Source organism: Pseudophryne corroboree, chromosome 11 (genome assembly GCF_028390025.1).
Source record: "Pseudophryne corroboree isolate aPseCor3 chromosome 11, aPseCor3.hap2, whole genome shotgun sequence".
Taxonomy (NCBI): Eukaryota; Metazoa; Chordata; class Amphibia; order Anura; family Myobatrachidae; genus Pseudophryne; species Pseudophryne corroboree.
In genome coordinates, this window is record NC_086454.1 from 92,116,608 (window position 1) to 92,139,841 (window position 23,234).

Consider the following 23,234-nt stretch of genomic DNA (forward strand, 5'->3'; position numbering starts at 1 on the left):
CCCTGGCCCTCGGGGACAGGGTGATCAGCCGATGCATCTGAAGATGCGATCCTCACTTGTCTAACAGGTCCCACTGACAGTTCCTTGCATGGAACCCGCCGAAGGGAATTGCTTCGTAAGAAGCTACCATCTTTTCCAGGACTCGCGTGCAATGATGCACCGACACCTGTTTTGGTTTCAGGAGGTCTCTGACCAGAGATGACAACTCCTTGGCCTTCTCCTCCGGGAGAAACACCTTCTTCTGTTCTGTGTCCAGAAACATGCCCAATATCAGCAGACGCGTCGTAGGAACCAGCTGCGACTTTGGGATATTCAGAAACCAGCCGTGCTGTTGTAGTACTTCCTGAGATCGTGCTACTCCGATCAACGACTGCTCCTTGGACCTCGCCTTTATAAGGAGATCGTCCAAGTACGGGATAATTATAACTCCCTTCTTTCGAAGGAGTATCATCATTTTGGCCATTACATTGGAATACACCCTCGGTGCCGTGGACAGACCAAACGTCAACGTCTGGAATTGGTAATGTCAGTTCTGTACCACAACCTTGAGGTACTCCTGGTGAGGTGGGTAAATGGGGACATGTAGGTAAGCATCCATGATGTCCAGTGATACCATGTAATCCCCCTCTTCCAGGCTTGCAATAACCGCCCTGAGCGATTCTATTTTGAACTTGAACTTCCTTATATAAGTGTTCAAGGATTTCAAATTTAGAATGGGTCTCACCGAACCGTCTGGTTTCGGTACCACAAACATTGTGAAATAGTAACCCCGTCCCTGTTGAAGGAGGGGAACTTTTATTTTCACCTGCTGGAGGTACAGCTTGTGAATTGCCGCCAGTACTACCTCCCAGTCCTGGGGAGTAGCTGGCAAGGCTGATTTGAGGTAACGGCGAGGGGGAGACGCCTTGAATTCCAGCTTGTATCCCTGAGATACCACTTGTAGAACCCAGAGATCCACCTGTGAGCGAACCCACTGGTCGCAGAAGTTCCTGAGACGCGCCCCCACCGCACCTGGCTCCGGTTGTGGAGCCCAAGCGTCATGCGGTGGACTTAGTAGAAGAAGGGGAGGATTTCTGTTCCAGGGAATTGGCTGTCTGGTGCAGCTTTTTCCCTCTCCCCCTGCCTCTGGGCAGAAAGGAAGCACCTTTGATCCGCTTGCCTTTCTGAGGCCGAAAGGACTGTACCTGATAGTACGGTGCTTTCTTAGGTTGTGAGGGAGCCTGAGGTAAAAATGTCGATTTCCCAGCTGTTGCTGTGGATACGAGGTCCGAGAGACCATCCCCAAACAATTCCTCACCCTTATAAGGCAAAACCTCCATGTGCCTTTTAGAATCAGCATCACCTGTCCACTGCCGGGTCCATAATACCCTCCTGGCAGAAATGGACATTGCATTAATTCTAGATGCCAGCCGGCAAATATCCCTCTGTGCATCCCTCATATATAAGACGACGTCTTTAATATGCTCTATGGTTAGCAAAATAGTATCCCTGTCGAGGGTATCAATATTATCTGGCAGGGTATCAGACCACGCTGCAGCAGCACTACACATCCATGCTGAAGCAATTGCAGGTCTCGGTATAGTACCTGAGTGTGTATATACAGACTTCAGGATAGCCTCCTGCTTTCTATCAGCAGGCTCCTTCAAGGCGGCCGTGTCCTGAGACGGCAGTGCCACCTTTTTTGACAAGCATGTGAGCGCCTTATCCACCCTAGGAGATATCTCCCAACGTGACCTATCCTCTGGCGGGAAATGGTACGCCATCAGTAACTTTTTAGAAATTACCAGTTTCTTATCAGGGGAACCCCACGCTTCTTCACACACTTCATTCAACTCATCTGATGGGGGAAAAAACACTGGCTGCTTTTTCTCCCCAAACATAATACCCTTTTTAGTGGTACCTGGGTTAATGTCAGAAATGTGTAACACATTTTTCATTGCCGTAATCATGCAACGGATGCCCCTTGTGGATTGTGTATATGTCTCATCCTCGTCGACACTGGAGTCAGACTCCGTGTCGACATCTGTGTCTGCCATCTGAGGTAGCGGGCGTTTGTGAGCCCCTGATGGTCTTTGAGACGCCTGGGCAGGCACGGGCTGAGAAGCCGGCTGTCCCACGGCTGTTACGTCATCCAGCCTTTTATGTAAGGAGTTGACACTGTCGGTTAATACCTTCCACATATCCAACAACTCTGGTGTCGACCCCGCAGGGGGTGACATCACACATATCGGCGCCTGCTCCGCCTCCACATAAGCCTCCTCTTCAAACATGTCGACACAGCCGTACCGACACACCGCACACACACAGGGAATGCTCTGACTGAGGACAGGACCCCACCAAGTCCTTTGGGGAGACAGAGAGAGAGTATGCCAGCACACACCACAGCGCTATATAATCAGGGATTTACACTAACACAAAGTGATTTTTCCCTATAGCTGCTTTACATATACAGTTTTGCGCCTAAATTTAGTGCCCCCCATCTCTTTTTTACCCTTTGAGCCTGGAAACTGCAGGGGAGAGCCTGGGGAGCTGTCTTCCAGCGGAGCTGTGAAGAAGAAATGGCGCCAGTGTGCTGAGGGAGATAGCCCCGCCCCCTTCTCGGCGGACTTCTCCCGCTCTTATATTTATGTTATGGCAGGGGATTTTTGCACATATATAGTTTTTTAGACTATATTATGTGCTGTTTGCCAAAGTAAGGTACTCTAATTGCAGCCCAGGGCGCCCCCCCCCCCCCCCCCAGCGCCCTGCACCCATCAGTGACCGAAGTATGTGGTGTGCATAGGGAGCAATGGCGCACAGCTGCAGTGCTGTGCGCTACCTTAATGAAGACCGGAGTCTTCAGCCGCCGATTTCCAGGATGTTCTTCTTGCTTCTGGCTCTGCAAGGGGGACGGCGGCGCGGCTCCGGGACCGGACGACCGAGGCTGGGCCTGTGTTCGATCCCTCTGGAGCTAATGGTGTCCAGTAGCCTAGAAGCCCAAGCTAGCTGCAAGCAGGTAGGTTCGCTTCTCTCCCCTAAGTCCCTCGTAGCAGTGAGTCTGTTGCCAGCAGATCTCACTGAAAATAAAAAACCTAACAAATACTTTCTTTACTAGAAGCTCAGGAGAGCCCCTAGTGTGCAACCAGCTCGAGCCGGGCACAGATTCTAACTGAGGTCTGGAGGAGGGGCATAGAGGGAGGAGCCAGTGCACACCAGATAGGACCTAATCTTTCTTTTTAAGTGCCCAGTCTCCTGCGGAGCCCGTCTATTCCCCATGGTCCTTACGGAGTACCCAGCATCCACTAGGACGTCAGAGAAATAAGGTTTAAAGGTTATCGACTGTGTGTGCGCCCGCTGTGTGTATTCCGTACACCCAGCGCAGCGTGTGTACGCCAAGTGCGTACCACGTGCGGGACTCTGTACGCAAATAGCGTACAAAGTGCGTAGCACGTGCACGTGGTCTAGCGGCCATAGCGGCTCCACGGTAATAGTGAATAGCTTTATGTTTAAAGATAATAATTGACATTATCAACACCCAGTCAAAGTCTTTTCAGTGTGCCCAAGCTCCTGCAGATTCCGTCTATACCCCATGGTCCTTTTGGAGTCCCCAGCATCCTCTAGGACGTAAGAGAAATGCTATTTTCTGCCTTCCCCTAGTGAACAAGTGTACAACAGAGAGTATAAGCGCCCCCTGAGACACTCAGACTGCAGCAGTGAGGTCAGGGTCCGTGTTTTCTGACGCAGACATTCTGGACTCGGCTAGGGAGGGGTACTCAGGTGACCCATGGTCAGCTTCAGAGATATCACTCAGTGAGACCTACCTACTGCTTCATTAGCACAGAGGAGAAAAGCCTACATCCAACATCGATTTTGTATCATTAGATTACACCATAGAAAATGTATATATATCAAAAGCACAAAAAACACACAAAAAAGTAAAAAAAAATTCTATGACAGTGCTTAAAAAAATTAGGACATCAGATGAATTTCTGCTAATTTATTTAGATGTTCAAAAAAATATTAACTTGTATATTATACATTTATGCTACATGTGGGTGTCTTCTATGTGATCACACAACCCATATATACAATACTATTACCTTTCCTTTAATGTGTTAGAAATGTACATGTCCAACCAAAGATTACTATAAAATGCTTCATCCCTGACTGTCCCATTTCCTGTGGACATAGGGACTAATTCAAGGTTGATTGCACAACATCATTTTCCTCTAATAGGCAAAACCATGTGCACTGCAGGTGGGTCAGATGTACCATGTGCAGAGAGAGTTAGATTTGGGTGGGTTATATTGTTTCTGTGCAGGGTAAATACTGTCTGCTTTATTTTTACACTGCAATTTAGATTTCAGTTTGAACACACCCCACACCCAAATACAACTCTCTCTGTACGTTACATCTGCCCCACCTGCACTGCACACGGTTTTGCCCATTAGAGAACAATGTTGTTTTGCAATCAACCTTGATTTAGGCCCATAATCCACTTCATGCTAAACTGGGAATGTACTGCACTAGGGAGGTAACGGGGGAAATGTAACAGCCTGTGACTTGTAGGCTACTACATCCTAGTTTTTGCTTTTAAATGATTGCCTCTTTAAAACATCTGACAGACTCGCTTGGGACTCGCCAAGTCACAGGCTATTATATTTACTCCCACAAGTCAACTGTGGACAATTTATATTTGTCAGAACTGTTTTAGCAATGAAGTCTTGATGCAATGTATCTTATAATCAGCGTCAGCTGAAATGAGTTAGGATAAGTTCTTGTCTCATGCGATAAGCCTCAGTCTCTGTTACTTCCATACTATTACAGTCCTCTTCCGTCTCCATGACAGTAGTCCCAGACTCGCACCAGATGTCCAGGCCATGCTGCAGTGCGATATTGTGTAGTATACAGCAAGCCAGGACTATCTGAGCAGATTTGTCAGGCGAGTACTGCAGTGTTGCCCGAGAGCCATCCAGACAGCGAAAACGCTGGCGAAGAGCTCGCTGCGTGCGCTCCATGATACTGTGAGTGGCGGAGTGACCCATGTTGTAACGATACTCTTGGGGGCTCTCTGGTATTTGCACTGGGGTCATGAGCCAAGGCCGGAGAAGGAAAGCGCTGTCTGCTGTTAAAGGAGAAGAAACAGTGGATTAAAGAAGCACGTTGCTGAAAAGTATTTCCTGCAAATACCATTGTGCCCAAGTGTTATAACAGATACTAGTGTGTCCAGACCAGCTGATAAGTACAAAAATATTTTTTCCTAAGTTAAATCTTTTTCTTTAAAAGTCTACTAGAGGACACTGGACTCACACTGGGGTATAGTGAATGCAGGCACTTTAATCAGGATCATTTGTCCATGCTACTTTCTATCTACACTACTATACTTGCTGGGAGCACTTGAGTTATGATTAGCCAATTCCAACAGCAGAGGATAGATAGGTAAGAACAAAAAGGCAAAAAGAATGACTTCCTCCAAAAAACATCAAACATTACAAAAGCATAAAAGTGCAGGCGCCCAGCACACCTAATAAACTTAAAGAAAGGGATTTAACGCAAGTACAAAAAATAGGATTTAATTACCTACCGGTAAATCCTTTTATCGTAGTCCGTAGAGGATGCTGGGGTCCACATTAGTCCCATGGGGTATAGACAGGTCCCTTGGGAGCCATGGGCACTTTAAGAGTTTAATACTGTGGGCTGGCTCCTCCCTCTATGCCCCTCCTACCAGACTCAGTCTAGAAACTGTGCCCGAGGAGACGGACATACACAGATAGTGGTGAGATTCACACCAGCTCACACACAACATGGCAAACCAAGCTAACCAGCTTGAACAATTCAGCAACAGCTGAACAACAGTATTTAACCAAGTAACAATGCAGTACTTAACCAAGTAACAAAGCAGTACTGAACCAAACAATAACTGCAGGATAACGAAGCGCTGGGCGGGTGCCCAGCATCCTCTACGACTACGAGAAAAGGATTTACCGGTAGGTAATTAAAATCCTATTTTCTCTTACATCCCAGAGGATGCTGGGGTCCACATTAGTACCATGGGGATGTACCAAAGCTCCCAGTACGGGAGGGAGAGCACGGAGGTTCCTGCAGAACTGATTGACCAAACTTAAGGTCCTCAGAGACCAAAGTATCGAACTTGTAGAACTTAGCAAATGTGTGCGACCCTGACCAAGTAGCCGCTCGGCAAAGCTGTAAAGCCGAGTCACCCCGGGCAGCCGCCCAGGAAGAACCCACCTTATGAATAGAGTGGGCCGTAACAGATTTTGGACATGGCAAGCCTGCCGTAGAATAAGTATGCTGAATAGTAAACTTGATCCAGCGAGAAATTGTCTGCTTAGAAGCAGGATACCCAACCTTGTTGGGATCATAAAAGGACAAACAAAGCGTCCGACTTCCTGTGACGCGCAGTCCTCTTCATATATCTTCAAAGCCCTCACAACATCCAAGGACTTAAAGGGAATTGAGGAGTCAGTAGCTACTGGCCTCACAATAGGTTGGTTGATATGAATAGCCGGCACAACTTTTGGAAGAAAATGCTGACGCGTCCTGAGCTCAGCTCTATCCTCATGGAAAATCAAGTAGGGGCTTTTACAGGACAAAGCCCCCAATTCTGACACACGTCTAGCAGACGCTAATGCCAACAGTGTGGCAGCCTTCCAAGTGAGAAACTTGACCTCCACCTCCTGTAAAGGCTTGAACCAATCCGACTGCAGGAACTGCAACACCACGTTAAGATCCCAAGGCGCTGTAGGAGGAACAAAAGGGAGACTGGATGTGCAGAACCCCTTTCAAGAAAGTTTGAACCTCAGGGAGGGCAGCCAATTGTTTCTGGAAGAAAATGGATAAGGCTGAAATTTGGACCTTTATGGATCCCAAACGCAGGCCCACATCCACACCTGCTTGCAGAAAGAGTAGAAACCGTCCAAGTTGAAACTCCACCGTAGGAAACTTCTTGGATTCACACCAAGACACATACTTCTTCCAAATCCGATGGTAATGTTTAGACGTTACTCCCTTCCTAGCCTGTATCAGAGTAGGAATAACTTTGTTCGGAATGCCCTTTCCGAGCTAAGATCTGGCGTTCAACCTCCATGCCGTCAAACGTAGCCGCGGTAAGTCTTGATAAGCGAACGGCCCCGTTGCAGAAGGTCCTCTCGAAGAGGAAGAGGCCTCGGGTCTTCCAGCAGTAACTCCAGAAGATCCGCGTACCAAGCTCTCTTTGGCCAGTCCGGAGCAATGAGGATCGCCTGAACTCTTGCTTTCTTTATGAGTTTTAGAATTCTTGTGATGAGTGGCAGTGGAGGAAAAACATACACTGACTTGAACACCCACAGAGTTACCAGGGCATCCACTGCCGCTGCCTGTGGATCCAGCTTCTTGTTGAGGCGGGAGGCCATCATGTCTATTTGAGGTACACCCCAAAGATTCTTTACCTCTGTGAACACCTCTGGATGGAGGCCCCACTCTCCCGAATGGAGATCGTGTCTGCTGAAGAAGTCCGCTTCCCAGTTGTCCACTCCCGGAATGAAGATTGCAGACAGCGCCACTGCGTGCTTTTCTGCCCAAAGGAGGATCCTTGTTACCTCCGACATCGCCGCCCTGCTCGGTTTATGTAAGCCCCTGACGTTACATTGTCCGACTGCACCTGAATGGCCTGATCTTGTCAAGAAAAAAAGCCATTTGTTTCCCCCAGCACCCTGAATCATAACACTATTTCTCTATTTTAATTGCATTTCATTTTGTATCACTTTCTCTATAGCTTCGGCTTCCTAAATACTAATACTAATTTATTAACACTATAGTTTTTTCACTGGTATGCCACGCTGGGCTTTCTGGCTTATGCTGGTGTTTTGGGGTGCCACACCATGCACCTAGATATAGCGCTAGGGACCCCAAATATACAGAGACGCCTTGATGCGGCTTTGGGGCTTATTCACACATTTGCGCAAATATGTGTAACGAAGATCTCTGAATTCTGTTATCATGTGGAATTTATATCTGGTTACGGTTAGGATTCAGGGTGCTGGGGGAAACAAATGGCTTTTTTTCTTGCTTAGAAATACCCCTCCCTTTCGAGCACCTGAATGATATCACTAAGCTAATTGAGCATCTACCAATATATGTGTTTGGCCTGATCTTGTAGAAGATGTGCCGCTTGTAGAAGTCCGTTGCACATGGCCCTTAGTTCCAGAATGTTTATTGGAAGAATGGATTCCAGACTTGACCACCTTCCCTGGAAAGTTTCCCCTTGGGTGACAGCGCCCCAACCTCTGAGACTTGCATCCGTGGTTAGGAGGATCCAGCTCTGAATCCCGAACCTGCGGCCCTTGAGAAGGTGCGGCATTTGTAGCCACCACAGGAGAGAAATCCTGGCTTTCCGCGACAGCCGTATTCTCTGCTGCATGTGTAGGTGAGATCCCGATCACTTGTCTAGGAGGTCCAGTTGGAAGGGCAGAGCATGAAATCTTGCATACTGCAGAGCCTCGTAGGAGGCAACCATCTTCCCCAGAAGGCAATGCACTGATGAATCGATACCCGGGCAGGCTTCAAGACATCACGGACCATTGTTTGTATCACCATTGCCTTCTCCACCGGTAGAAACACCCTCTGCACTTCCGTATCGAGAATCATCCCCAGGAAAGACAATCTCCTTGTTGGCTCCAAATGTGACTTTGGAAGATTCAGGATCCATCCATGATCCCTCAGCAGTCGAGTCGTGATAGCAATGGACTGATACAATCTCTCGCTGGACGACGCCTTTATCAGCAGATCGTCCAGATATGGAATTGTGTTCACTCCCTGTCTGCGGAGTAGCAATATCATCTCTGCCATCACCTTGGTGAACAACCTTGGTGCCGTGGGGAGGCCGAATGGCAGTGCCTGGAACTTATAATGACAGTCTAGCAGTGCAAATCTTAGATAAGCCTGATGAGGCGGCCAGATTGGAATGTGAAGGTACGCATCCTTGATATCCAGGGATACCAGGAATTCCCCCTCCTCCACACCTGAGATCACCGCTCTCAGAGACTCCATTTTGAACTTGAATTCCCTCAAATAAGGGTTTAGCGACTTCAGGTTCAAAATTGGTCTGACCGAACCATCCGGTTTCGGTACCACAAATAGGTTTGAATAGTAACCCTTGCTTTCCAAATGCGGTGGAGCCAGAACAATGACATTTGCCCTTTCCAATTTTTGAATGGCTTCCTGTAGGATAGCCCTTTCTGTCAGCAAAGCTGGTAAGCCTGATTTGAAGAATCTGTGAGGTGGGAGCTCTTGAAATTCCAGCCTGTACCCCTGGGACACTATATCCTGTACCCAGGGATCCAGGCCGGATGATACCCAGACGTGACTGAAAAGTCTGAGTCTCGCTCCCACCTGCCCGCTCTCCAGGCTGGGAGGTCCACCGTCATGCTGAGTATTTTGAAGAAACAGAGCCAGGCTTCTGTTCCTGGGAACCTGCAGGTGCAGGCTTTCTGGATTTCCCCCGACCACCTCTGAAGAAATTGGTAGGGGTTTTGAATTTCTTAACCTTAGCGGTCCGAAAGGACTGCATCGTAGATGAAGAAAAAGATTTCTTCGGTGTCTGAGTGGCTGAGGAAAGAAAGGTTGACTTACCACCGGTTGCCGTGGAGATCCACGCATACAAAGCTTCCCCAAATAGAGCCTGACCTGTGAAGGGTAGGTTCTCTACTCTTCTCTTGGATTCCGCGTCTGCAGACCATTGGCGTAGCCAGAGTCCTCTGCGTGCAGAGACAGCCATGGAAGACGTCCTTGCATTCAGATGTCCTTCATGGGCTCCACCATGAAACCAGCCGAATCCTGTATGTGACGTAAAAACATTTCAAATGTCACTTCTATCCATAGAATCTAATTCCTCTAATAATGTGCCTGACCACTTTACGATGGCTTTAGAAATCCATGCACAGGCAATAGTGGGCCTTAACGCCACTCCTTAGACGCCGGGAAAGTCAGAGAGGCTTTCTTATTGTCTGTAAAGTAATCCTCCTCGACCTGCTCAGGTGTTTTGTCAGTAATGTGCAACACGTCCCTAATAGCCTCAATCATGAGCTGCACCCCCTTAGTAAATCCCCATCACCGTCTCCCGTATCCGAGTCGGTATCCGTGTCAACCTACATAATCTGGGCAAGAGCACGCTTCTTTGGGCATATACCAGGGGAATTTGAGGAGGCTGTGGGAACAGAACCAGACAAAACCTTTACAGATTTTCTCAAAACCTGCATTTCTGTCTCATTATGAGCTATCCTAGATGAAATCTGGGATATCATTCCCTTAAGTGAAGCCACCCACAACGGTTCAGATTCAGAAGGCTGAGACATGAAATTACATTCCTGAGTACATAGAATGGATTCCTCTGGGGAAGTTGCATACTCTGCAGCACAAGACACAGAGTCCCTGGACATGGTAATGTGAGAAATATATACACACACACAGGAAAATGTCAGACACAGTTTCCCCCAAGTACCTTCAGAGAGACACAGAGATAATGGAGCCAGCACCCACACAGCGCCCCAGTAGGCCGTTATATCATAAAAGCCTGGCGCTGACTGTGCAACCTTAATAAGCTACACAGTGCCAAATAGTGGCACTGTACCAACACTCTCCCCCCCTTTCCCCCTTCTATAACCTCCTGGTACCGCACAGGATAGCTGGAGTTATGTGGAGGGTCAGCGCTCCCTGTCAGCGTCTCTATGTGTGAATCTGCAGGGAGAAAATAGCACTGGTGTGCTGATGGATCGCTCTGAGGAGAAGCTCCGCGCCCTGCAATGGCACGTCTTCCCGCACTTTGAAAGATTACACTGGCCTGAGGAATTTCATCACTGGCAGCAGACAGAGTCCCTGATAGCCCAAGCGACCAGTGTGTAGGGTTTTGCGCTGGCCCAGGGCCTCACAGTCTGCCTCTGAGCCCTCCCACCATGAAGCCACCATGCACGCCGGTTCCCCGCTGGTCGGGTTGCCAGCAATCAACTCACCACCGACGTCTTCTTGCTCTGTTAGGGGGTGACGGCATGCTGCGGGAGTGAGCGGTCTCCTCGGGGGCTTGCGATCATCACCCTCAGGAGCTCAATGTCCTGTCAGCGGAGATAGTGGCCATTAACCTCAGAGGGTTGGATACTACTTCCCCCCCCCCTAAGTCCCACGAATCAGGGAGGCTGTTGTCAGCATCCTCCCTGTGCCTAACTCTATTAGAAATAATAAAACTAGAAAAACTCCTATGGAGCTCCCGTAGCTGTGACCGGCTCCACCGGGCACATTTTCTAAACTGAGTCTGGTAGGAGGGGCATAGAGGGAGGAGCCAGCCCACACTATTAAACTCTTGAAGTGCCCATGGCTCCCAAGGGACCTGTCTATACCCCATGGTACCAATATGGACCCCAGCATCCTCTAGGACGTAAGAGAAATACTCCTTTTTTTTTTAGCTATTTAATTGGAGGAAACTAGGTAAACGGTGTGAACGCCACAAAGCTGCATCTAAAGGTGTGTACGTTCAGATCACATTGCTGCACCGATGGAGGTTGGGGGGGGTGTTTGGTTGAGAGATGGAAAGGTGGTCTCTGCAAAAAACACGCATAGTATAAAATACACAAACCTGGCCCCTTTTCTATTAGTTCTGTAGAGGAATTTTCCATGCCAGTATAAATGCAATAAAAAATAAGAATTTACTCACCGGTAATTCTATTTCTCGTAGTCCGTAGTGGATGCTGGGACTCCGTAAGGACCATGGGGAATAGCGGCTCCGCAGGAGACTGGGCACAACTAAAAGAAAGCTTTTGGTCTAACTGGTGTGCACTGGCTCCTCCCTCTATGACCCTCCTCCAGACTTCAGTTAGGATACTGTGCCCGGAAGAGCTGACACAATAAGGAAGGATTTTGAATCCCGGGTAAGACTCATACCAGCCACACCAATCACACCGTATAACTCGTGATACAATACCCAGTTAACAGTATGACAACAACTGAGCCTCTCAACCGATGGCTCAACAATAACCCTTTAGTTAAACAATAACTATATACAAGTATTGCAGACAATCCGCACTTGGGATGGGCGCCCAGCATCCACTACGGACTACGAGAAATAGAATTACCGGTGAGTAAATTCTTATTTTCTCTGACGTCCTAAGTGGATGCTGGGACTCCGTAAGGACCATGGGGATTATACCAAAGCTCCCAAACGGGCGGGAGAGTGCGGATGACTCTGCAGCACCGAATGGGCAAACTCTAGGTCCTCCTCAGCCAGGGTGTCAAACTTGTAGAATTTAGCAAATGTGTTTGACCCCGACCAAGTAGCAGCTCGGCAAAGTTGAAGAGCCGAGACCCCTCGGGCAGCCGCCCAAGAAGAGCCCACCTTCCTTGTGGAATGGGCTTTCACCGATTTAGGATGCGGCAGTCCAGCCGCAGAATGTGCAAGCTGAATCGTACTACAGATCCAGCGAGCAATAGTCTGCTTTGAAGCAGGTGCACCCAACTTGTGGGGCGCATACAGGATGAATAGCGAGTCAGTCTTTCTGACTCCAGCTGTCCCGGAAACATAAATTTTCAGGGCCCTGACTACGTCCAACAACTTGGAAGCCTCCAAGTATTTAGTAGCCGCAGGCACCACGATAGGTTGGTTCAGATGAAAGGCTGATACCACCTTAGGGAGAAATTGGGGACGAGTCCTCAATTCTGCCCTATCCATATGGAAAATCAGATAAGGGCTTTTACATGACAAAGCCGCCAATTCTGATACACTCCTGGCCGAAGCCAAGGCCAACAACATGACCACTTTCCACGTGAGATATTTCAATTCCACGGTTTTAAGTGGCTCAAACCAATGTGACTTTAGGAAATCCAACACCACGTTGAGATCCCAAGGTGCCACTGGAGGCACAAAAGGGGGCTGAATATGCAGCACTCCCTTTACAAAAGTCTGAACTTCAGGTAGTGAAGCCAGTTCTCTCTGGAAGAAAATCGATAGAGTCGAAATCTGGACCTTAATGGAACCCAATTTTAGGCCCATATTCACCCCTGACTGTAGGAAGTGCAGAAAACGGCTGAAATTCCTCCGTTGGGGCCTTCCTGGCCTCACACCACGCAACATATTTTCGCCATATGCGGTGATAATGGTTTGCGGTCCCTTATTTCCTAGCTTTAATCAGCGTAGGAATGACTTCCTCTGGAATGCCCTTTTCCTTCAGGATCCGGTGTTCAACCGCCATGCCGTCAAACGCAGCCGCGGTAAGTCTTGGAACAGACAGGGCCCCTGCTGCAGCAGGTCCTGTCTGAGCGGCAGAGGCCATGGGTCCTCTGAGATCATTTCTTGAAGTTCCGGGTACCAAGCTCTTCTTGGCCAATCCGGAACAATGAGTATAGTTCTTACTCCTCTTCTCCTTATTATCCTCAGTACCTTTGGTATGAGAGGAAGAGGAGGGAACACATAAACCGACCGGTACACCCACGGTGTCACTAGAGCGTCCACAGCTATCGCCTGCGGGTCTCCTGACCTGGCGCAATATCTTTCTAGCTTTTTGTTTAGGCGGGACGCCATCATGTCCACCTGTGGCCTTTCCCAACGGTTTACAATCAGTTGGAAGACTTCTGGATGAAGTCCCCACTCTCCCGGGTGGAGGTCGTGCCTGCTGAGGAAGTCTGCTTCCCAGTTGTCCACTCCCGGAATAAACACTGCTGACAGTGCTAACACGTGATTTTCCGCCCATCGGAGAATCCTTGTGGCTTCTGCCATCGCCGTCCTGCTTCTCGTGCCGCCCTGTCGGTTTACATGGGCGACTGCTGTGATGTTGTCTGACTGGATCAGTACCGGCTGGTTTTGAAGCAGGGGTTTTGCCTGACTTAGGGCATTGAAAATGGCCCTCAGTTCCAGAATATTTATGTGTAGGGAAGTCTCCTGACTTGACCATAGTCCTTGAAAGTTTCTTCCCTGTGTCACTGCCCCCCAGCCTCGAAGGCTGGCATCCGTGGTCACCAGGACCCAGTCCTGTATGCCGAATCTGCGGCCTTCTTGAAGATGAGCACTTTGCAGCCACCACAGCAGAGACACCCTGGTCCTTGGAGACAGGGTTATCAGCCGATGCATCTGAAGATGCGATCCGGACCACTTGTCCAACAGGTCCCACTGAAAGGTTCTTGCATGGAACCTGCCGAATGGAATTGCTTCGTAGGAAGCTACCATCTTTCCCAGGATCCGCGTGCAGTGATGCACCGACACCTGTTTTGGTTTTAGGAGGCCTCTGACTAGAGATGACAGCTCCTTGGCCTTCTCCTCCGGGAGAAACACTTTATTCTGTTCTGTGTCCAGAACCATCACCAGGAACAGTAGACGTGTCGTAGGGACCAGCTGTGACTTTGGAATATTTAGAATCCAGCCGTGCTGTTGTAGCACCTCCCGAGATAGTGCTACCCCAACTAACAACTGCTCCCTGGACCTCGCCTTTATCAGGAGATCGTCCAAGTACGGGATAATTAAAACTCCCTTCTTTCGAAGGAGTATCATCATTTCGGCCATTACCTTGGTAAAGACCCTCGGAGCCGTCGATAGACCAAACGGCAACGTCTGGAATTGGTAATGACAATCCTGTACCACAAATCTGAGGTACTCCTGGTGAGGATGGTAAATGGGGACATGCAGGTAAGCATCCTTGATGTCCAGTGATACCATGTAATCCCCCTCGTCCAGGCTTGCAATAACCGCCCTGAGCGATTCCATCTTGAACTTGAATTTTTTTATATAAGTGTTCAAGGATTTCAAATTTAAAATGGGTCTCACCGAACCGTCCGGTTTCGGTACCACAAACATTGTGGAATAGTAACCCCGTCCTTGTTGAAGTAGGGGCACCTTGACTATCACCTGCTGGGAATACAGCTTGTGAATTGCCTCTAGCACTGCCTCCCTGCCTGAGGGAGTTGTTGGCAAGGCAGATTTGAGGAAACGGCGGGGGGGGAGACGTCTCGAATTCCAGCTTGTACCCCTGAGATACTACTTGAAAGATCCAGGGATCCACCCGTGAGCGAGCCCACTGATTGCTGAAATTTTTGAGACGGGCCCCCACCGTACCTTGCTCCGCCTGTGGAGCCCCAGCGTCATGCGGTGGACTTAGAGGAAGCGGGGGAGGACTTTTGCTCCTGGGAACTGGCTGTATGCTGCAGCTTTTTCCCTCTACCTCTGCCTCTGGGCAGAAAGGACGCGCCTCTAACCCGCTTGCCCTTATGGGGCCGAAAGGACTGTACCTGATAATACGGTGCTTTCTTTGGCTGTGAGGGAACATGGGGTAAAAATGCAGACTTCCCAGCTGTTGCTGTGGAAACGAGGTCCGAGAGACCATCCCCGAACAACTCCTCACCCTTATAAGGCAAAACTTCCATGTGCCTTTTAGAATCTGCATCACCTGTCCACTGCCGAGTCCATAACCCTCTCCTGGCAGAAATGGACATTGCACTTATTTTAGATGCCAGCCGGCAAATATCCCTCTGTGCATCTCTCATGTATAAGACTGCGTCTTTAATATGCTCTACGGTTAGCAATATAGTGTCCCTGTCTAGGGTATCAATATTTTCCAACAGGGAATCTGACCACGCAGCTGCAGCACTGCACATCCATGCTGAAGCAATAGCAGCTGGTCTCAGTATAATACCTGTGTGTGTATATACAGACTTCAGGATAGCCTCCTGCTTTCTATCAGCAGGTTCCTTTAGGGCGGCCGTATCCGGAGACGGTAGTGCCACCTTCTTTGACAAGCGTGTGAGCGCTTTATCCACCCTAGGGGATGTTTCCCAACGTGACCTATCCTCTGGCGGGAAAGGGTACGTCATTAGTAACCTTTTAGAAATTACTAGTTTCTTATCGGGAGAAGCCCACGCTTCTTCACACACTTCATTTAACTCCTCAGATGGAGGAAAAACTACTTTTTTGTGGTACCTGGGGTAACATCAGAAATGTGCAACACATTTTTCATAGCCTCAATCATGTAACGTGTGGCCCTATTGGAAGTTACATTAGTCTCATCGTCGTCGACACTGGAGTCAGTATCCGTGTCGACATCTGTGTCTGCCATCTGAGGTAGCGGGCGTTTTAGAGCCCCTGATGGCTTTTGAGACGCCTGGGCAGGCACAGGCTGAGAAGCCGGCTGTCCCATATTTGGTATGTCGTCAAACCTTTTATGTAAGGAGTCGACACTGTCACGTAATTCCTTCCACATAACCATCCACTCAGGTGTCGGCCCCGCAGGGGGTGACATCACATTTATCGGCATCTGCTCCGCCTCCACATAAGCCTCCTCATCAAACATGTCGACACAGCCGTACCGACACACCGCACACACACCGGGAATGCTCTGACAGAGGACAGGACCCCACAAAGCCCTTTGGGGAGACAGAGAGAGAGTATGCCAGCACACACCAGAGCGCTATATAACACAGGGATTTACACTATAACTGAGTGTTTTCCCTTATAGCTGCTTATAAATATATATTGCTGCGCCTAAATTTAGTGCCCCCCCTCTCTTTTTTACCCTTCTGTAGCTTGAAACTGCAGGGGAGAGCCAGGGAGCGATCCTTCCAGCGGAGCTGTGAGGGAAAAATGGCGCCAGTGTGCTGAGGGAGATAGCCACGCCCCTTTTTCGGCGGACTTTTCTCCCGCTTTTTTTATGGATTCTGGCAGGGGTATTTATCACATATATAGCCTCTGGGACTATATATTGTGATTTTTTGCCAGCCAAGGTATTCATATTGCTGCTCAGGGCGCCCCCCCCCCCAGCGCCCTGCACCCATCAGTGACCGGAGTGTGAGGTGTGCATGAGGAGCAATGGCGCACAGCTGCAGTGCTGTGCGCTACCTTGTTGAAGACCGAAGTCTTCTGCCGCCGATTTCCAGGACCATCTTCATGTTTCTGGCTCTGTAAGGGGGACGGCGGCGCGGCTCCGGGACCGAACGATCGAGGTCGGGTCCTGTGTTCGATCCCTCTGGAGCTAATGGTGTCCAGTAGCCTAAGAAGCCCAAACTATCTCCAGTCAGGTAGGTTCGCTTCTTCTCCCCTTAGTCCCTCGTAGCAGTGAGTCTGTTGCCAGCAGATCTCACTGAAAATAAAAAACCTAAAATATACTTTCTTTTCTAGGAGCTCAGGAGAGCCCCTAGTGTGCATCCAGCTCAGCCGGGCACAAGATTCTAACTGAAGTCTGGAGGAGGGTCATGGAGGGAGGAGCCAGTGCACACCAGTTAGACCAAAAGCTTTCTTTTAGTTGTGCCCAGTCTCCTGCGGAGCCGCTATTCCCCATGGTCCTTACGGAGTCCCAGCATCCACTTAGGACGTCAGAGAAATAGAGTATACATCTAATAGAAAATGTAAATTGTGAAGATCAATGGAACATTTGTATATTGTCAACACCATGTGTAAACAGGCACAAGATTAGACAGCTATATTAGCACCTCATGTAGATTCAATATGGGTGGCGCTCTACAGCAGGAGGGGTTCTCACACTGCATGTACAGTGGTAGCGAGGGGACTGAGGGGTTAAGGGCAAGCAGTGGCGGAAGGCACACACAAGAAACAGTATAATGCAGCTCCCTCTGTGTATGAAATACAGTCTGAGAAGTTACCAGCTTTCTGCAGTCAAAGAGGTCGATTCAATTGAAAGTGAATTGAACAGCGCTGGGAATGAGGTCCCGGAGATATTCTATTCAGCGTGCTACTTTGTCAGACAATGCCCATACTCGTTCCTTAAACAGGGTGTTTAGGCGCGAGAACAGGCATTTTCTGACATAAGTGTCCCGTTGTGATGCTGTTTGCACCGCACTAGGGCACAAAACAGCATTGCGGCAATAGTTTTATCGGATTTCTGCTCACACCCTAGTCGGACTAAACAGTGCGCTGAATTAAATTGCGGCAGGACCTCCTTGCTGGTGCTATTCGCGTTTAATTGAATCGAGCCCAAAGATAAAAACTATACAATCAAATATGGAGCCTAATTCAGACCTGATCGTAGCAGCAAAATCTTTCTCTAATGGGCAAAACCATGTGCAGTGCAGGTGTGGCAGATACAGTCAGGTCCAGAAATATTGGGACATCAACACAATTCTCATATTTTGGGCTCTATGCACCACCACAATGGATTTGAAATGAAACAAACAAGATGTGCTTTAACTGCAGAATTTCCGCTTTAATTTGAGGGTATTTACATCCAAATCAGGTAAACGGTGTAGGAATTACAACGGTTTCTATATGTGACTCCCACTTTTTAAGGGACCAAAAGTAATGGGACAAACTAAACAATCCTAAATCAAACTTTCACTTTTTAATACCTTGTTGCAAATCATTTGCAGTCAATTACAGCCTGAAGTCTGGAACGCATAGACATCACCAGACGCTGGGTTTCAACCCTGGTGATGCTCTGCCAGGCCTCTACTGCACATGTCTTCAGTTCCTGCTTGTTCTTAGGGCATTGTCCCTTCAGTTTTGTCTTCATCAAGTGAAATGCATGCTCAATCGGATTCAGGTCAGGTGATTGACTTGGCCATTGCATTCCACTTATTTGCTTTAAAAAACTCTTTGGTTGTTTTCGCAGTATGCTTCGAGTCATTGTCCATCTGCACTGTGAAGCGCCGTCCAATGAGTTCTGAAGCATTTGACTGAATATGAGCACATAATATTGCCCAAAACACTTCAGAATTCATCCTGCTGCTTTTGTCAACAGTCACATTATCAATAAATACAAGGGAACCAGTTCCATTGGCAGCCATACATGCCCACGCCATGACACTACCACCACCATGCTTCACTGATGAGGTGGTATGTTTTGGATCATGAGCAGTTCCTTTCCTTCTCCATACTCTTCTCTTCCCATCACTCTGGTACAAGTTGATCTTTACAAAAAGAAGTAAGTGATTCAATGCGCTGCCAATGATCTAATGCAGCCAATAAGACAAGAGGAACCTTCACAAACAATTCCAGAATAATTGTACAAAACTAAAATTTTGTCTTAACGGCGCAAAAATATCTAAGAGTCTTACATAGAGAATGAGAATATGGAGTTTTCTGTGTTCCTAAAAATCCCGTAATTCTTATGTCCTTAGGTTCTGTGAATCAATTTCCTTAACTCAAGCAGAGAGAAAAAGAGATCATGGTGCAGATCCACTTGTAGGGGATTAAAGGAATTTATTATACACAGGAAACTCACAATTTGACAGATTAAAACAAACATATAACCACTGTGAAGTGGTAAAAACAGGGTGTTGTCGTCACTGGTGGTCAAAGTTACCCTCCTCAGGTGGACTCAGGGCTGCACTGTAGGTTCCGGATACCATATGAGCGCAGTAGGTAGCTGAGATGTCCCAGATCAGGTCACACTCCGTTCCAAAATCACCAGCTCAACGCGTTTCGGACTGCTATGGTCCTTCGTCAGGAGCATAATGGTGAATGAGAGGCACAAGATATTTATACATAACATAATCAACTAAAACAGGATCCACATGGAGCGGCTCGTTCCCGCCCGCGGTCGTCAGCAGGAAACGCCGTCACCGGAAGTTCCGCTACCCGGAACCGGAAGTGACTATGCGTTCCACCGTCGTCCAGAAGAGCTCAGCAGGAAACTCCGTCACCGGAAGTTCCGCTGCCGCGACAGGAAATCAGCATGCGTTCCACCTTCAAAAACCAGGAAGTTGTCAGTGCATTCCATCTCCAAAATCAGGAAGTCCCGTACCTATTTTATAAGGTGGTGTCCGTAAAAAGAAGTCCCATATGCACAAAAGTAGCGACAAAAGGTTCCTCTTTAGTCCAAGTAAATCCACAAATTGACATGTAATTAAAAAACAAAGAAATAAATATATTAAAACTACATCTATTTCATAGGATACCAGGAACATATTAAAATATAGGGATATACAATAAAAATAGATTTAGCAAGTTAGAACTATAAAAACCATTTTAATTCAAAATCCCCGTTAAGGCCTTCTGGGGTAAGGGTTTTAAGTTTAAAAATCCACTTCATTTCAGATTTAGCTAATTTGCTCTCGATGTCTTTATTTCTCCAAGATGAAGTGACCCCTTCTATCCCCCAGAAGGCTTTGATAGCAGCTGGATTACATTTATGAAATTTCTTAAAATGTGCAGATACAGTGTGGCTTTCTAGACCTTTTCTAATGTTGTACGTATGTTCTGCTAATCTTATTTTTAAATTTCTACTGGTCTTACCTATATATACTAAACCACATAGGCACTCAAGTCCATAAATCACATTTTTTGAATTACAGGTAAGGAATTATTTTATTGGGTAAGTATTACCTTTAACACAGAACTCTTTTATTTTACTTGTTCCCTTCACCAATTTACATATGGTACACAAACCACATCTGTGAAAACCAACAGTTCTAATGCTGGTTCTTTTCACCTCCTCAATTGCACTATTCACAAGTTTATCTTTTAGTGAGCGTGCACGTCTATATATAAAACTTGGTTTATCAGGAATTTTAGAACCAATAATTGGATCCTGTTTCAGGAGTTTCCAATTTTTTCTAAATATTGATTCTATTTCTTTATGATGGGAATTATATCCACTAATGAAGGCCCAATTAATGTTGTCATTATTCCTTTCTTTTGGTTTTCTATTTAAAAGGCTCTGTCTATCAATACTCAGGGCTTTCAATTTGGCTTTTTCTATAGAGTTGTTGTTATAACCTTTTTCTATGAACAAATTACCCATTTCTTCCATCTGTAATTCACAAACCGGAGTTTCTGTACAATTGCGTCTGACCCTCAAGAACTGCCCATAAGGTATACCATCGAGCCAGTTCTTATGGTGAAGGCTGCATTTATCTATATAACTATTTGAATCAGTGGTTTTTTTATACGTTTTGGTATGTAGAGTGTTTTCTTTTCTGTAAATACACAAATCTAAAAAGGATATTTCATTTCTACTCCAATTAAAAGAAATTTTAATATTAAAATCATTGGAATTAAGGACTTCATAAAACTGCACAAGGTCGTTTTGGGTACCTTTCCACACAAACAGAATATCGTCTATGTACCTTTGCCATGACACCAGATCCGCGCCGAGAATGTTATTATGCCAAACCACTGTGTCCTCCCAATACGCCATAAAAAGGTTTGCATAACTGGGCAGTCCTTAATTCCAATGATTTTAATATTAAAATTTCTTTTAATTGGAGTAGAAATTAAATATCCTTTTTAGATTTGTGTATTTACAGAAAAGAAAACACTCTACATACCAAAATATATAAAAAAAACCACTGATTCAAATAGTTATATAGATAAATGCAGCCTTCACCATAAGAACTGGCTCGATGGTATACTTTATGGGCAGTTCTTGAGGGTCAGACGCAATTGTACAGAAACTCCGGTTTGTGAATTACAGATGGAAGAAATGGGTAATTTGTTCATAGAAAAAGGTTATAACAAGAACTCTATAGAAAAAGCCAAATTGAAAGCCCTGAGTATTGAGAGACAGAGCCTTTTAAATAGAAAACCAAAAGAAAGGAATAATGACAACATTAATTGGGCCTTCATTAGTGGATATAATTCCCATCATAAAGAAATAGAATCAATATTTAGAAAAAATTGGAAACTCCTGAAACAGGATCCAATTATTGGTTCTAAAATTCCTGATAAACCAAGTTTTATATATAGACGTGCACGCTCACTAAAAGATAAACTTGTGAATAGTGCAATTGAGGAGGTGAAAAGAACCAGTATTAGAACTGTTGGTTTTCACAGATGTGGTTTGTGTACCATATGTAAATTGGTGAAGGGAACAAGTAAAATAAAAGAGTTCTGTGTTAAAGGTAATACTTACCCAATAAAAGAATTCCTTACCTGTAATTCAAAAAATGTGATTTATGGACTTGAGTGCCTATGTGGTTTAGTATATATAGGTAAGACCAGTAGAAATTTAAAAATAAGATTAGCAGAACATACGTACAACATTAGAAAAGGTCTAGAAAGCCACACTGTATCTGCACATTTTAAGAAATTTCATAAATGTAATCCAGCTGCTATCAAAGCCTTCTGGGGGATAGAAGGGGTCACTTCATCTTGGAGAAATAAAGACATCGAGAGCAAATTAGCTAAATCTGAAATGAAGTGGATTTTTAAACTTAAAACCCTTACCCCAGAAGGCCTTAACGGGGATTTTGAATTAAAATGGTTTTTATAGTTCTAACTTGCTAAATCTTTTTTTATTGTATATCCCTATATTTTAATATGTTCCTGGTATCCTATGAAATAGATGTAGTTTTAATATATTTATTTCTTTGTTTTTTAATTACATGTCAATTTGTGGATTTACTTGGACTAAAGAGGAACCTTTTGTCGCTACTTTTGTGCATATGGGACTTCTTTTTACGGACACCACCTTATAAAATAGGTACGGGACTTCCTGATTTTGGAGATGGAATGCACTGACAACTTCCTGGTTTTTGAAGGTGGAACGCATGCTGATTTCCTGTCGCGGCAGCGGAACTTCCGGTGACGGAGTTTCCTGCTGAGCTCTTCTGGACGACGGTGGAACGCATAGTCACTTCCGGTTCCGGGTAGCGGAACTTCCGGTGACAGCGTTTCCTGCTGACGACCGCGGGCGGGAACGAGCCGCTCCATGTGGATCCTGTTTTAGTTGATTATGTTATGTATAAATATCTTGTGCCTCTCATTCACCATTATGCTCCTGACGAAGGACCATAGCAGTCCGAAACGCGTTGAGCTGGTGATTTTGGAACGGAGTGTGACCTGATCTGGGACATCTCAGCTACCTACTGCGCTCATATGGTATCCGGAACCTACAGTGCAGCCCTGAGTCCACCTGAGGAGGGTAACTTTGACCACCAGTGACGACAACACCCTGTTTTTACCACTTCACAGTGGTTATATGTTTGTTTTAATCTGTCAAATTGTGAGTTTCCTGTGTATAATAAATTCCTTTAATCCCCTACAAGTGGATCTGCACCATGATCTCTTTTTCTCTCTGCTTGAGTTAAGGAAATTGATTCACAGAACCTAAGGACATAAGAATTACGGGATTTTTAGGAACACAGAAAACTCCATATTCTCATTCTCTATGTAAGACTCTTAGATATTTTTGCGCCGTTAAGACAAAATTTTCGTTTTGTACAAGTTGATCTTTGTCTCCTCTGTCCATAGGATGTTGTTCCAGAACTGTAAAGGCTTTTTTAGATGTTGTTTGGCAAACTCTAATCTGGACTTCCTGTTTTTGTGGTTCACCAAT

At 46.5% G+C, this 23,234-nt stretch overlaps 1 protein-coding gene across 5 annotated transcripts in view; it reads right to left on the reverse strand.

Annotated features, from left to right (window-relative positions):
• Nucleotides 1–3,973: 3,973 nt before the first annotated feature.
• The window catches only part of HARBI1 (harbinger transposase derived 1), a 31,514-nt gene continuing 12,253 nt past the window's right edge, over nt 3,974–23,234 (reverse strand). For all 5 annotated transcript variants that reach the window (XM_063944536.1, XM_063944534.1, XM_063944533.1 and 2 more), the window contains one exon: nt 3,974–5,104. In XM_063944536.1, the coding sequence (XP_063800606.1) occupies nt 4,731–5,104 (374 nt within the window). In that variant the 3' untranslated portion in view covers nt 3,974–4,730. The remainder of the gene's footprint in view (nt 5,105–23,234) is intronic.